At 42.2% G+C, this 15,870-nt stretch overlaps 1 protein-coding gene across 8 annotated transcripts in view; it reads right to left on the minus strand.

Moving 5' to 3' along the window:
* Positions 1 to 15,870, minus strand: part of LOC133468682 (kelch-like protein 29) — a 162,451-nt gene that overhangs the window by 99,883 nt on the left and 46,698 nt on the right. For 4 of the 8 annotated variants that reach the window (XM_061754878.1, XM_061754881.1, XM_061754880.1 and 1 more), the window contains exons 3-4: positions 3,787 to 3,874; positions 2,014 to 2,325 (exon numbers count right to left, since the gene is read on the minus strand). In XM_061754878.1, coding sequence (XP_061610862.1) covers positions 2,014 to 2,286 — 273 coding nt within the window. In that variant the 5' untranslated portion in view covers positions 2,287 to 2,325; positions 3,787 to 3,874. The remainder of the gene's footprint in view (positions 1 to 2,013; positions 2,326 to 3,786; positions 3,875 to 15,870) is intronic. The other 4 variants (XM_061754877.1, XM_061754882.1, XM_061754879.1 and 1 more) reach the window with 1 other exon arrangement.

The raw sequence follows: 15,870 nt of genomic DNA on the forward strand, positions 1-15,870 counted from the left end.
TCTAAATACATTATATGTGTTTGAAGATAATTGCCAAAAACATGCAAAGACTGTGTAGTAGTACTGAATTGCAGAGATTTAGCATTCAACTGTTTTTCACCATTTCGGTTTCCCTGATTTTTTTTGGGGGGCGTCGCAACTCACTTGGGTGTCCGTCATGAGTCTCCCCTTCCTCACTATTTACCACCTTGAGTGCCGTCGTTCGCTTCAGATTTGATCGGGCACAATTGCAGTTAGCTAGCTAGCAAATTTTGCCAGGTCGTAGAAGTCGTATTTGATTGGTAGTTGAGTGGGGCATGATTTCAATGTATTCCGCAGACACACCCACATCGTTGCGAATTAACTACAGGCTGCTGTTCCGTGCGGTTAACTTTACATCGGTAACGGACAATAACGCCAGATGGTGCGCTTGTTGCACACACACACCCACACACAGGTGAAAATAAAAGCCAACTTGTCCCATGTCGCACCAATCCGCGCTGTGATTGGTTGTGAAGATTATGGAGCATCGCTTTTACATGTGTCAGAAGCTCCCAAAAGGAATTCCCGACCCGCCAGCAGCTTTTATCCGATTTGACCGAATAGCGGAGGGCACGTGCGGGGAACTGAGATGGAAAGCCAACCACCGCAGGTGTTGGCCGGCTCTCGAGACGCCCGTGTCGTAATTAAAGCGGGGACGAGCGTTTTGCCTTTTCAACACGGTTACTCTCCGTTGCCCATTTAGTAAAAAGCTGTTGAAAAGAGGAGGTGGGAGAAAGTTCTGGTAAAAACAAAGTGGCATCCTGGGAGGAGCACTGCGGTAACACGCTCACACCCCCCTCATCCCAAATATAATAAGTGCCTTTATAGGAATGGCACCTACCGGTAATTGGGCTTGAATGATGACATCGGCCGTGGCGGGAGTTGGCGAGACCTGCCGGGGAAGTGCGTAACGATTGGGCGAGCGCCAACGCAGATTTACAGCTTGCAGCCTATGCGTTCAGCGGGAACTCTCTGCGCTTAAATTACAACGGTCGTGTTTACTTCCCGGGAGAATGGATCGATGCCTTTGTTTTTAACCAAATGAGCTAACTTGGATAAACCGGCAAATGTCCTGTTATATTCCAAAAGTAGCTGATGCATCGTATGAACCGGCCTCCCACTCCTCAACCGTGGCTGGCAGAGAGTAAACGCCGATTAATTTGCAAAAGGGTGAGTTTCCACCAAATTATGACGACTACATCGACTAATTCCATTGTAGTACGGCAAACTAGTGGTTAGCTGGTCGCCCTTAGTTCTGAGGTTCTGGATGCAAATTTTGCATGTTGTCCTTTTGCTTTCGTGGGTTTTCTCTGGGTACTCTGGCTTGCTCCCGAATTCCCCCAAAAAACATGGATGTTAGCTTCATTGAAGACTTTAAATTGTCCATAGTTGTGAGTGTGAATGCTTGTTTGCTGATTGTCAGTAAAGTTGGCTGCCATTGGCTCCTACGAGCATAAGCTAGATAGAAAACGGATGAACGGAATTTTTGGATGGCGCTCTTGTATTGGATATTGGGTGTAGATAGTTTATGTTGATAATGAGGCTGCTGGCGGCATACAACAATAACGGAAATGTACATGAGTCACTTACGGGCTCGCTAAGAACAACGACGACAACATACTGTACGGCCACAAAGTCGTAAACATCTCCAATCATTCAAACCATTCTGCCTTTCCTTTCTCGTTTGTTAGATTTCACAGAAAAGTCAGACCGTCACTGCCTGAAGGTCATTTGCATAATCAAAGAGGGGGAAAAAAAAATCCTGGGACGACAAGCCTCGCGCTTGGCAGACAGAAAAAATGAGGATGGAAGGGGAAAATGGTTTGGCAAGAACCGAGGCGTTGACGGGAGCGGTTCGGATGGCGAGCTCCGAGACAGGCGTAGGCCAACCATGACGACGCGCGAGCAGCGAAACATTTCCAGAGAAAAGGAGACAGGAAGTTAACCGCAGCAGGAAACTTGACAGAGTGGGCGTGTCGGGGGCTCTCCTACCTTGGCCGACGTCGGTGCGACCGATCCCGCCGCCGCGATGCCTCGTTTGACCGCCGCCTCGCTGCTTGATGTTGTCACGACGACGGTGGCCGGCGTGGGAAGCAGTGACGGGATGACGGGGAGGGGAAGGAGCCCCGGGCGGTTGTTGCCGTTGACGACGGCGGAGGCACAGCTATGATTGGCTCCCCCATTGTGGAGGCCCGACAAGCGGATGTCGCGCCGCTCCCAGGTTGCCCGGTAGTCCCGTTCGAAGCGGTGGTGGTGGCGTGACATCACTTCCTCGTCCTCTCAGAGGGAATAACAAGGGCAGGCCTGCGGGACAAGCACAGTGAAAGGGTACAGGTCAGATTTAAGGATCAAAAAAGTTTACCCATAAACCACCAGACAGTCATTATTGTTACTTACTGCACCACCTCTGAGAGCACTTGTTGAAGATGAAGACAATGAGACTTAGTCATGGCTACGGTGGTACGAAACATGTTGCAAGGCAAATATTTTTTTGAAACCTTTTTTTCCCCCCTTACATTTTTGTAATATTGTGGTCCAATATTTGGGGATTTTCCAGATTTTTGATCGAATGTTTACATTTTTTTTGCTGACTATTCTTTTATTATTTTCTGATTAATGTGTATTTTCCTCTGAATATTTTAGCAGATTTTTGTATAATAGTTGTGTCATTTCCAGCTAATATTTTAATATATTTTGTTATGTATTTTCTAATAATGTTGTACTTTTCCTCCTGATATTTACACAAATATATATATTAGCGGAATATATTTGTATTTTTCATCCAATATTTGTGTATTTTATGACCATATTTTGTCTAATATTTTGGGATGTTTTAAGTACTATTTTTGTGATTTTGTTAAATGGTTTGTCTCTCTAATAAAATAATAAAAATCTCATATTTTTGTCTAATATTTGTGTATTATTTTTCCAATACTTTTGTGTGATGATTTTCCAACACTTATTTATTTCTATTTAAATTTGTTGTCTAATATAGTTTGTATTTCTGTTGTATATTTTCTATAGTTTTTCTGTAAAAATACAAACATATTATAAACCATATTTCTGTATCTTCCATCTAATAATTTTGTATTTTTTGCAATATTTTGTGTATTTTTTTCATCTCTTGATTATTATGAATATTTATCTATTGTTTTCAATATATTTGTATTCTTTTCTAAAAATATATATTTTCAAATATTTTCTCTTTCTCTGGATTTTTGTTGTAATATTTTTCTATAATTCTATAATCTATAAAAATACAAAGATATTATGAACTGATTTTTTTTTTTTTTTTAAACCATATTTTCATATTTTACATCGAGTATTTATGTATGTATTATTTGTGTATTCATTTCAAAGTGTTTTATATGTTTATATATATTATTATACATATTTATATATATATATTTTGGCATCAAATTTTTTGTAATCTGTATACAGTATTTGATATTTGGAGCATTATTGCTTTGGCTGTCGGTAGACTGTGTGGGTGTAGCTAATGTTTTGACTTCAGCCACTCACTCCCATGAGCAAAATCCCTGACATATGCCTTTGAAAAATATTGTGATAATACTGATCACTACAATCATGAAAGCTGCTGAAAAGCGTTGTTAGCAGGAGGCTTAGCTGCTAAAAAAGCATCAGGATGTCACTCTCGAATGCTTTTTTTCCCCCCTCCTCTTCACTCCCCGGCCGCCTGCCTGCCCGCCGCAGCCCTCCCACTTTAATAACCTTGAATTTTCCGAGCGGCTACAGTTGTATTACCTCTAAAAATATGTGAAGCGTAGAGAGGAACACGGCGCTCGTCCGGCGGAACAATACCGGGGGTTATCGCCACAGCTCCACACCTCAGCTGGGAAAAAAGAGGGCAACCGGGTAATTCTTCCGCAAAATAGGTAGAGAACAAATATGAAGAAAAAAAAAACATATATGTAAAGATTATCTCCTCAAGAGTCAGAACTGCTGCTGGAGCACATTTGCATGCAGGATTTTACACCTTTTATGCAAGTGGGGAACACGCTATTCTGCAGCCATTGTGCACCCGAGTCCAGGCTTCTTCGTTGTTTTTAACTGTGACAAATGTTTACTGTTATTGTGTATACTTTCAGGAGGATTTTTTTATTTCTTGAAAGGAGAACGATGAAAGCGAAGCTAAGCTCGGTAAGAGAAAGTCGTACAACTCGCAACGATCATCCACTACTCTGCCTTCCGAACTTAAAAGGACTATTATGTAGAAATGCAGAAACATGCCAAGAAGCAAGGCAGACTGGACTAATAAGTGGCATAGGTCATCAAAATATAAGCAAAACCAAATTGCCGGAAAAGACCGTTTTGAACTCATTCACTCCCGCGGACATATATTTGTCAACTTAAATGCAACCATTTAATGCCAACGACACATATTCGTCTGGTATGTTTTTCAGTGGGTAGGCATGGAAGAGGGTCTGGACCAGCTTGTCTGTGAAATTCAGATTGGTAGACCACTGTAAATGAGGAACAGATCCCTGTAGATGGCGGCGTTGCATCGCCTCGGATTTTAGATCGGCACAGTTTTTGAGGAGAAGACAAAGATTAGGCGGTGAATCTCGGCTTGTCACATCAATTATGAGGGACAGATTCGCCAACAAGTTGGAAGTCGGAGAGGTTTAAGCAACTCGGACTCAAACAGAGTATGTACCTGTATGGTATAGACAGAGTATGTGTCGCGGTAGGTCGTAAAAAGTGTGTGTCGAAATTGTAAAAAAAAGATGGAGCCCATTGATGTTCAACTCCAGACATGCGGTGAGTCAGCATTGCTCACGGGGCGTTTCATAGTCGTATATCTGTAAATAAATGATTATATTGCTGTCAAAAGCCCTTTGGTCTGATTTTTTGAGGTGTCATAAAATCCAAAAATAAATTAGCATCAAAGTCCCTGTTCTGCTTAACCTTTCTTTTCACAAAAAGCTTGTCTTTTCTGTTATAAGAAGAGAATCTAATCTTTCTTTTGGTAGGTTGGGTGCTTACGTTGCGACAGATCACAATATTCTGTGGGTCTTGAAAGATGAGCTAAAACGCTCTAAAACGGCTGGCAACATGGGCAACTCTGCTTTGAAAGCGGCTGGCAGCGAATGAGTGAATACGGAGCAGCGCACTTGTTTGTGACAAGACACCAGAAGCGCAAACATAAACATGGATGAACACAACATTATGGCGGGACCACACGTCAGCGGAATGGAACGCTAATTTCTTTCCACTGTACGGGGGCACTTACAATGTGCGGCAAGACGACAATATGGACCATAATCATGGTCCATATTGCATCGCATGACAGGGAACCCATTTTACAAAGTTACACACGCAACATCGTGGATTAACCTCTCACTATTTGCGGACACGCGCGCGCTTCTCACGGCGCAAGTGGCAGCTGCGCGACAGGTGCCAAATACACAAAATCCCGCTACGTTTGCGATTGTGAGGCAAGCAGATGGATTTGTGCTTACCTAATTAGGGAGCCTTAAATTCGCTGCATAACTACGAGGCGGCTTTTAAAAGGTCTGGGTGCGTATGTGTGTGTGTGTGTGTGTGTGTGTGTGTATATACACCAACTGGAGGCTCAGAGCGGGGCCTAGTGAGGAGGAGGATGAGGAAGGGAACCAGACGGCCGGCACACCTGTGCGCTCTGCCAGAATGCATAAAAACTTAAATTCATCACAGCGCCCTGGGGATGCGGTGCCAATCGGCATTGGGCCATTTTGCGTCACATCCAATGGACTACAAAAAGAAGGAAAATGGTGACAGGGCTCCGAAGCGAGGGATGACAACATCACGCAAAAGCCATTTTAGTCGCAGATGTATTGATGCGCTAACTTTGCCAGCTTGGGGAACCTCACTCCAGTCTCTTGCTACCAGTCTCTGTTGCAGCTATAAACACTTGTTGAACATTTACAATGAGTTGTGGGCACGCAGATGTCTTGAAGCGCTAACTTCACCAGCCTGGGGAACTTCACACCATTTACTTGCTAGCAGTCTCGGTGCAGTTCAAGAGTTGCAATGAATCGCAACATGCGTCGTCGTGTGTGTCCTTTTACTTTCTTGGGCACCCACAGCCACCAGTGGCAACCTAATTGTGTATAAATGAAATGCGGCTCCAGGTCAAACGGTAAAACATTTGCGTCCCCAGGTGGCGTTTTCCGAGAACGGTAAAACATTTGGCCTACGATGCTTCAAATCGACTTCAACTTTGAATGACTTGGCCAACTCATCTAGGCAGCAAACTCGTTCGGTCAAAATAAATTGCAGCCTCAGTGTATTTTCGATCAACTTCAGCTTTCTATTCCTTGGCCAACCTATTGAGGCAGCAAAACTTTGGTTAGCAATCATGTTCAAAAGGGCTCAGCAATTAATGGTGGTTTGTGAATAGAAGATGTAATTATTGCCTGCCAGACGACGAGCTCGCCGGCGCGTTTGGATGCGCAAACATTGACGGCAGGTGATTAGCATAATTTTTTTTTCAATTTAATAAATAAATCCTTCCTTTTGAGGACGGCATCTGCCTGGCGACGCGTCGGGCGTGTGCCACACCGAAACCATGTGGGAATACGAGTGAGTGAACAAGGAAGGAACACGACAGATGGATGTTACAAGCCAGAAAATGGCGTTCAACAGCAGAAAAAGTCAATGTGTGTGTGTGTGAGCTTGAGATGATGGAGGCATATGCGTGTGTGAATGTGTGTGTGTGTGTGTGTGTGTGTGCGTGAAAAGTGCAATGTTTGCTTTTTGCCGTCACATTCTGAATCCGCCTGCTAGCAATACTCCCAAAGAGGACGGGCTCCATTTCCAATCTATGGTCGTATTTACTTCTATTGATCTGGTGGCAGCCCTGCTTCACACACACACACACACACGCACGCCCGCACGCACGCACACACTCGCTGCACTAATGATCAATTCATCCGTGGGGCGAGCACACGTGCTACAAATGAGCCTTGTCGAAAGTGGATCTGCTGTAATTTCTACAAGAACAAGATATTGGTGTAAATGAGCAGCCCCCGTGAGACGCACACACGTACACACGTACACGAACAAAGCAGTGAATGTGCTGACAGTTCTTCCATACAACACAATGTTCATCCTGACATTTAAATAGGGCACCAGCGCAGAAGGAAACGTCAAAAGCGACACACACACACTCCCAGACACACATACACACAATAGCAATAAAAGGGCAAACATGCCCTGCAACAGAAACCATTTTAGATGTTCCTCTTCTGATTGGCTTTGTTGACTGAGAAATGGGATTTTCCCGATGCAGGAGGAAAGCGAATTGGTGTTCCGGGAGAAGGACACGAATTTGGAAACATAAGATGGGAGGCTAGGCCAGGAACTGGAACAGTCTCCGTCAGCCAGAAATTCCACTTTCGTTTGGTAAAATGAGGAAATGTACGACGATTATTTCAACGGACTGACTGAGCAGCGCAGGAACGAGACTTCACGAAAAGACCTGAAAGGTTCAGAGAGAAGGTTGCAAGTTTGGAAGCATATTATGGGAAGCAAACGCAGGAACAGGAACAATCTAGGTTCCGAGAATAATTTTAACATCCAGATGTATGATTGTCTTTGGTGACCAAGCAGCGTGAGAATGAGACTTCCCGACTTTCCCCGACAGAGATTGATTTTCCCGGAAAAGTATACGACTTTAAAAGTGCAAGTCGGAGGCGACAGCAGGAACAGGAACAGGCTACGTTAGCCAAAATGTCAATTTCTAAAAAAACATCTCTGAACAGTGATGTACTATATTTGTCAATGCTACTCATACTGTTATTCTACGCTAGTCATATACAAGGGGAACAACATCTACCGTACATACATCATGAAAAATGAAGTGAATAAAACCGTATTACGCCGCTTGAGGTGAAATTCTTGGACGGGCTGAATAGAGAAGGGAACGAAAGCATTTGCTATTGTTTTAATGAATCTAAATTTATCAGTCCAGTAAAAAGAATCATTGCTGTATTCTGTATATTAACATATTCAAGAGGCCTATGATTTTCTACGTTTTTGACAATGGTGAGCAACCCAAAAATTCCACTTTTCCGATGTTCTTGACGCATTGCCTTTATATGTCACATTAAAATCAGCACAATTCATAGATTAATGGTGAATTACCCAACCAGATTTTGACCTGTCATCATCGGTCATACTTGAATCTGGAAGTGTTTTTTCAAATTTTACAACTTTGCTGCGAATCATTGGCTTTCTGACTAAACAAGGACCCCATAGAAATCGTCATTTTTGATCAAAACATACATTTTTGGCATGTGGTTTACTGAAACAAAGTTACAGCAATCAGCTTTTGATTAGATATTTAGCTACACAGTTTTGTACGCAATATAGTGCAAAATTCTTTCCACATCTAGCTGTTATATGTAGAGTGACGCTGTTCAGTCGTAAATTTGGCTGAGTACGGGCGGAAGCTCTGCGTGGTCTCGCGAGGCCATCTTTTGGGGGATAAGCAAGCGGAGGAGAACGCCGCTTACCTGCCTTGCCGTTCTTGGGATTGATTCTTCGCATTAGCCGCCGCAATTAATCCCAGCGCTTTGAAGGGAATTAGTACTTCTACTACAATTGCTACACCTCATTAGCGCTCCAGAAAGAAGGAGGTAGTCAGTAGTGGGCCCTGTAATAAATATAGGACATCTAGAAAAAGAAAAGAAGAAGAAAAAAAAAAAGCCCCCAAGCCAAGCTGCTGTTTTGCAGTCCAAATAGCTTTTGCTTGGGTGATTAATAGCGGCACAGAGGATGGCTCGTCTTAAATAGCTCCAGTTTAACGGGACAAGTGGGAGGCGTTTGACTCACAAACACATGCGAAATGCCAAGCAATCGGCAGACGGGATGGCTAATGCTACGCTGAAGCCCATACATCACAAGTATAAGTTCATAGTAGCTAGCACCTGTGTTGGTTGATGGGCCTGGTTAGCGACATTGCTTCCGACTCTATGGTAAGCAATTGGAGGCGAACAGGTTGGCGCAAGGTCAGTGATGTGCTCACTCCCCCCATTGAAATTCTAATGGGAATGTCACCAACAGATTAGACCCTCGACTTTGGTCATGTCAGCGTGTTAGCATTATACAAGCGCAATATTTTTTTTTATGTTAATCTTCTTTTCGATGTGTGATTGAGGATAATGTGCACTTGGTCTAGCCTACCTAACCCAAACCTTAACACTAAAACCCTAACCCAGACCCATTAATTCAAACTGTAATCCTAAACGTAAAACCCTAACCCTAAAACCTGAACCCTAAAACCTAACCCTAAACCTCAGCCCGAAATCTTAACAAACCCAAACCACTAATCCTACGCCCCAAACCTAACCCTAAACCATAAAGACCCAAAACCTACATAGAAACACTAAACCCCAACCTTAAACCATAGTCCCAAAATATAATCATAAACCATACCCCAAACCCTAATCCCTAAATCCTAACCCCAAATTTAACCCTAAAACACAACCCTAACCTGAAACCCTAAAAAATTGGTTTTGCTGCATTTTCTGTTTATTGGTGCTGCTTTGTTTGCTTATCATTAACACAGCAAAGCTTCTTCCTTGTTTACATGTTTTCGACCAATAAGAGAGTGGTTTGTTGTGATGACTTTTTGTACCCTCTGAATTGCACCGTGGGAACTCTGACTGAACTGGTCAGATGGACATTGTTACCAGAGACGTCAATTTATTCCGACCGAGAAGACGAGGAGGACTCGGACTGACCCTTTAGTTCATTTTAATCAGAGCCAGAGGAAGCACACTGTGCGTCTGAAAGCAATCATAGAGAGATGGACACTGTGTAAGTAAGCACTGATTAAACAGTTCACAAAGTAAATTTGGTTAAGGGGTAGATAAAGGAAAAGTGTCAAAGTAACGTCACATTTAAAAATATGTCCTCTCTATCCATACAAGACCAGACTGATCCTCTGTCAGACCCAGGTGGGACCAGTCCATCTGCCCTAGCCCTGCAATCTCCGCTCGGAATCCCCCAGTGTGATCTAATGCCACATTCATCTCCTCCGAACTCAACCTTTTCAAAAGAGCACACAAGTAGTTGTTGTGTGGTAGGCGACATTTTCTCAATCGCTCAAAATTCTGTCACTTCGGCCTTCAAAGACATGAAAATCCCAGGAGAGGCTCTCACTTTTGCCACTTATCGCACGTCCCGGGGCTGCTGCTCGCCCTAAAGGCCCTTCTTTGTCTACATTTTACATCAGTATGAACACATGGCCTTTCAGAGACGCGTGGTGAGTGGCTGGAGAGCCTGGTGTGGTATTCAGGAGATTAATGGCCCAGCACACGGTCAGGCCGAAGGGGTGGTGTTGGGGGCGGGGGGGGACTGGGACCGCTCAAATGACCCAAAAAAAAAAAAAAGAGTACAGCAATATTGATCAGGAGACTGTGGGCATGAAACTACTACACGTTGCTATTTCCTTTGTTTGTGGGAATAATGAGTAACCCAAATGCAAGGCTCACACGCCAAACTAACACAGCTAGTAAAAGTCCTCTTAATACTGTTAAATAGAAGTATATATATTGTGTAAAGACTGATAACAGTAGCAGTACTAAGCTAATGATAACTGAAAAAAATACAACCTACCTGAATGTGTTTTTTCACATTAGACTGCGAATGCCAGAAGGCCGTGGCTTTTAGGCATTCGCCACAAATCCTTCTTGAAATCGACAGCCTCTAACAATTCGCTTATAACAGGCCATGAACATGTAATATGTTGCTTCTATCTCTGACTCGGTTGCGTGATGGTCGTTAATGCTCCCTGGTTCGAGTTCCTCCTTGTCACTGCCGTCCACGTTTATTCCATTTTTAAGATCCCCAGAGCTCAATAAAATCCCCCAAAATTTCAACTACGGTTGCCCTTGCCTATCTCCATTTACGTCATTTTTTACGTCATGCCATCATCCCCGGAGATTGAAAAAGATATTTGACAAACTGAGTAGAAAGTACAGATATTTGTTTCCAAATCTAGGAAGTAAATGTAAAAAGTCGTCTTGAGTAATGTACGAGATCTACTTCCAACCACTACAAAAGAGTGGATGTTTTGCCCCCAGCAGCTGTGTTAGCCCGTGCATGAGAGCTCATTTCCGACAATTGTCTGACATCTTAACGAGGGAATGATTGATCCCTTCATCACAAAATGACCAGCGGATTAGCCGATAATTAAAATCTCTCATTAGCGGCAGCCTCCGACGCTAATTTGTCCTTCGTTACAAATGACTTAGCAGCCCGATGCCTGGCAAAGGGACATAAATCCACCCCTAAATTTTATAATAACCCTAAAACGGGACCAGAAACGCTAAAGCCTCAAACCTAGCCCTTCAACCTCGAAGGTCCAGATTCTCTTTTAGAAAAATTCTATCCCAGCGGTCCATTTAAGAGAGCAGAGAGCGGCGCACTTGTTGACAAGTTTATAACATAAACTAACCTACTATCCAACTAAATGGATGGATATATAGATCGATAGATAAGAGCATAAAAAGACAAAATGTGGGGAACTGGGGTCAGAGTTCTGAGAGTTTACATCTACACAGCTAACACACAAAAAATAATCCTAACCTTATGCAAAGCAATCCAAGCTCCTTTTTATAGCACATCACAAAGCGCTTCCCAAAGGACATCAAAATGCAATGTTAAAGCCAAAAAGAAAAACGGAAACCTTTTAAAAGGAAAATATAACAATTGGTTAAAACAGCAAATGACACCCTCAAGCGATAAAAACAAAATAATACAAGTAAGAGTTACACTGTAGAGTTGGAATTCAAATAGACAGTTTAAAAAGACCTGTGTTTTAGTCAGAGGCAACAGTGAACAGGGGTGTCTTGGACCGTGATTTAAAAGAGCTCAGACTCTCAGCAGACCTGACGTTTCCCGGGAGTCTGTTCCAGATATATGGAGCAAAGAAACTAAATGCTGTTTGGGTCCAACTCTGGCGCCACAGAGCAGACGTGCACCAGATGACTTGAGCGGTCTGGATGCTTTATACTGGACTGGAGGATCTCTGATGTATTTTGGGCCTAAACCATTCAGAGCTTCTTAAGCTAACAGAATTACCTTAAAGTCCAGGAGCCCGGGCAAAAAGGAGTGATGTGGTCTATTCTCTCGACTCTTAACAGCAGCATTCTAAATCAGCTGCAGCTGTCTGCTTGACTTTTTTGGGCAGACCAGTAAAGAGACAGTAGACTAAAGATCCTGCAGCGACATCAGTCCTTTAATCCTATAAATATTCTTGAGAGTGATTATAAACTGACGTTGTAATTGTTTGAAGAGGGTTTTCTTTCAAATTCAGGTCTCAATCCGTGACAACACCCAGATTTCTGGCCTCATCTGACATTTTTTACTTTAGTGACTGAAGCTGCATGCTAACTTTTAGATTCCTCCTTAGGTCCAAAAACAAGTAACACTGTTTTTTTTTCTCTCTAACTGAAGTAAATGTAGACACAACTGAATGTGTCGAATGCACCATTAAAATCTGACTGAAGTTCTTCCATGAAAAGTGTTTAAGCGGATGTCATTAAACACTTTGCCCAGAGTGGTGTCAGTGCTGTGATGTGGTCTAAAACCTGACTGGAAGACGTCAAAGCATCTGTTCACTGTTAAAAAACAAAAACAAAACAAAACAAAAACAATTTAGCTGTGGAAACACACCCTTTTCAATATATGAACTTAAAAAAGTAAGAATTGATATTCACCTGTAATTGTTCATTAAGTTCTTTTCTAGATAGATTCTTTTTTTAGGGGTGGCTTAAATTGGCTGTTTTCAGGGTCTGTGGGACGACTCCGAGATCAGAGACACGTTAACCATCTTGTAACAGATCAGAATCCAGGACATGTGAAACCGCTTTGCAAAATTCTAGCAGGAAGAGTTCAGTTGGTGTCTTCCAGATTTTTGTCACTGACTGAATTAAACTGTATCACGGTTTTTAAACAGTTCTTCAATGGACAGAGCACAGATTCTGAACCGTGAGTGGAGGTACTGACTGACACCCGTTCCAACCATGTGCACCGTACACGTCCTTGAGCTCATAAGCAATCAAGACATTGTCAACCTTGGTCGAGCATGGTAAAGACTGCCAAGTGAGAGTGTGGCTCACCAGTGGTCCAATTGTTCGAGTGAACAAAGATGAGCCACAGTTGATGGGATTAATTAAAAGGGATTAACTTTCTCTACCTTCTTTCTTTCACGCTCTTGTTTAACTCTTGTCTCAATTCCCTTGTCCCTCCGCAGGCTCTGGATAAAGCTATGCGACCGTCTGCATAGTCAGTTGAATCTCTCAAAAATCAACAAACACGCTTTTGTCAGCTCCAAAATAGGCAATGTATTTGTAGTATCTCTAAAATAATGGTATAAACCCAAGCATATACGCTAAAACATAACACAAACCAGTAGCCCTAATCCATAAACCCCAAACCAAAACCAAGACTTTATTCCTGAAAACCTAACTAACCACTAATCCTAAAAAGCTAACCCTAACTTTAAACCCTAAAACCTAACCCCAACCCTACCAGTAACCCAAATCCTTCCCCTTGTTCTTTTTCTTCTCCCCTCCACTAACATATAGAATCGGCCACACGAAGAAGAAGAAGAAAGGGAGCGGCGAACACTGCTGGATGAGATCAGACAGGCGAGGTGAGATGAAGTAGAAGAAGAAGATGAGGAAGAGAAGGCTAAATAAGAAGCGAGCGCGGCGAGATGGAGGAGTGGTGGGAAAAAAACACACATTCTTTCATCAACACAAGTCCGTGCTAAATCACTTTCCTGGCAAGAACAGAGCGGCTGCTATCTCGCTTTTTTAATATGTTGCCAGAGTGACGGTGCGTGATACAAGACGTGGACGAGGAAGTGGGGGAGGTCGAGTTGGTAGAGGGGGTAGGAGGTGTTTGGGCTAGGAATCATACAGTAGCTTATTTCAGTATTTTATTGTTTTGAGTTATTTCTATCTAATTTGTTCAGTGACCAAGCCCGAAACTCAGTTTACTCATACACAAAATCAATTTTCCCCGTTGAAATCAAATGAAATGCCATTAATCCGCTCCAGCCCCCAAATAAACACCACAATTAGATTGACACATGATACAATTCTATGGGGTGATATCAAGTCAATTTAAGTTTTGTGAAGATTGTTTAGGCCCTCTTGGAATCCGTGTTTATTATCATTCTTCTGAGAAATTATTTTTTTTTAGAGTGCGTAAACATTCCCAAAAACACAAACTAAAAAATAAAAAATGAAAAATCTACCACCTTATTTATGGATGGCATATGGACCTCAAATGTTGCCCCCCCCGCCTAGATCAAAGACAGGAATCGTCATGGTAGGCTATAGTGTCCTTGCATACACACACATACGCACACACAAACGAACAAACACACATACACACTAGCTGGCTTGGCTTATCTCATGTCCTCTCTCGTGGACTCTTAATGCATCACAACCAGCTCTTCTGACGCAGAGTGCCCTGTTATGATATGAGAAGAAAAAAAAAAAAAAAAAAAGGATATTACAGTACATCGTTACAAACTGGGTGCTGTGCTCCAGTACAGGTCACATTGATTTAGAGGATATTGAAGTGCTGTTGTGGGGGCTTTTCCTCTCCAGAATGTGTAACGCCGCCATCCAAGCGAGCAGATTATGCCCAGACCCAGCAACTTGACCTTCACTTAACTACGGGCCCATCACGCAGCGCCTCGTGTTTTATTGACTTGATTTCATTTCGTCGTCTTCAAACTGGACAGCAAATGTTGTTACCGAGAGCGTCTCCTCCGTTGACTCCCGCCAACCCTACGCATGCTCGGCCCCCATTTTAAAGTGGCGCTAAATAAGTAATGGGCCGTCTCATCGGCTTTGGCTAGCCACTAACCGGATGGGTTACAGTAAAGGGAGATTAATGGATGCAGGGATGGAGATAAACGGACGAGTGGCCTGTGACGACGGCTAAGTGACTTATAGTGTGCGCCGCGCGCCACTTCGCCGACCACACCGCATCCATTTGTGTGTCCCCGGAGCAGGGACGTGTGAAAAATGACACGTCAGGAAATCAAAGCTTGTTGTCATGGAGAAACTGAACGGCATACACTCTGGAGAGGCCTCAACCCCTTGGGTCACGTACCAATACGGGGGCCTTGTACAAGGACCAGTACGGCCGGGAGAAAATATTATTACTAATATTTTAATGTAATTTAAGATGTGTACAGTACGTACACAGTGAAACCAAAGAGTGATCCTCCAAAATCTGGGGCAGCATACACGCTATTTATAAGACAGAGGCCGAAACAAAAAGTTATAAAAAATTATAATTTCCAGAATATTAAATCAATAATGATTCAAATGAATGAATTTTAAAAATATTTTTTTTTACTTTTACAAATATAGTTTAAATTATATAAAGTATATTTATAATGATTATATTTTAATTCCCTTTATATACATAAAATGGTTATCCATAAACATACATACATTATTTAATATAAATAAACAATTGGAAAAATATAGTATTGAAAATGTATTTTGAATACTGATTTTTATAGTATATTTAAATAAATACTTTCAAAATATTATTTAAAATATATATATTTATTACTTTTAAAGAAAATAATTTAAAACAAATCTAAAAACTTGAAATTATTTTTTGTGATCAATCCTTTCCGTAAACATGCACATAGACAATGGTATCCAAAAAGGTAGACCAAGACACTGAAATAAAAAAAAGAAAAATCATAATAATAAATAATAATGAACCCTATGGTGACCTCCTTTGTTTTTAATGAATTGTTTTAATAAATATGTTTAAAAAAGAACGTCATGAATATTC

This window comes from Phyllopteryx taeniolatus, chromosome 18, assembly GCF_024500385.1.
Source record: "Phyllopteryx taeniolatus isolate TA_2022b chromosome 18, UOR_Ptae_1.2, whole genome shotgun sequence".
Taxonomy (NCBI): Eukaryota; Metazoa; Chordata; class Actinopteri; order Syngnathiformes; family Syngnathidae; genus Phyllopteryx; species Phyllopteryx taeniolatus.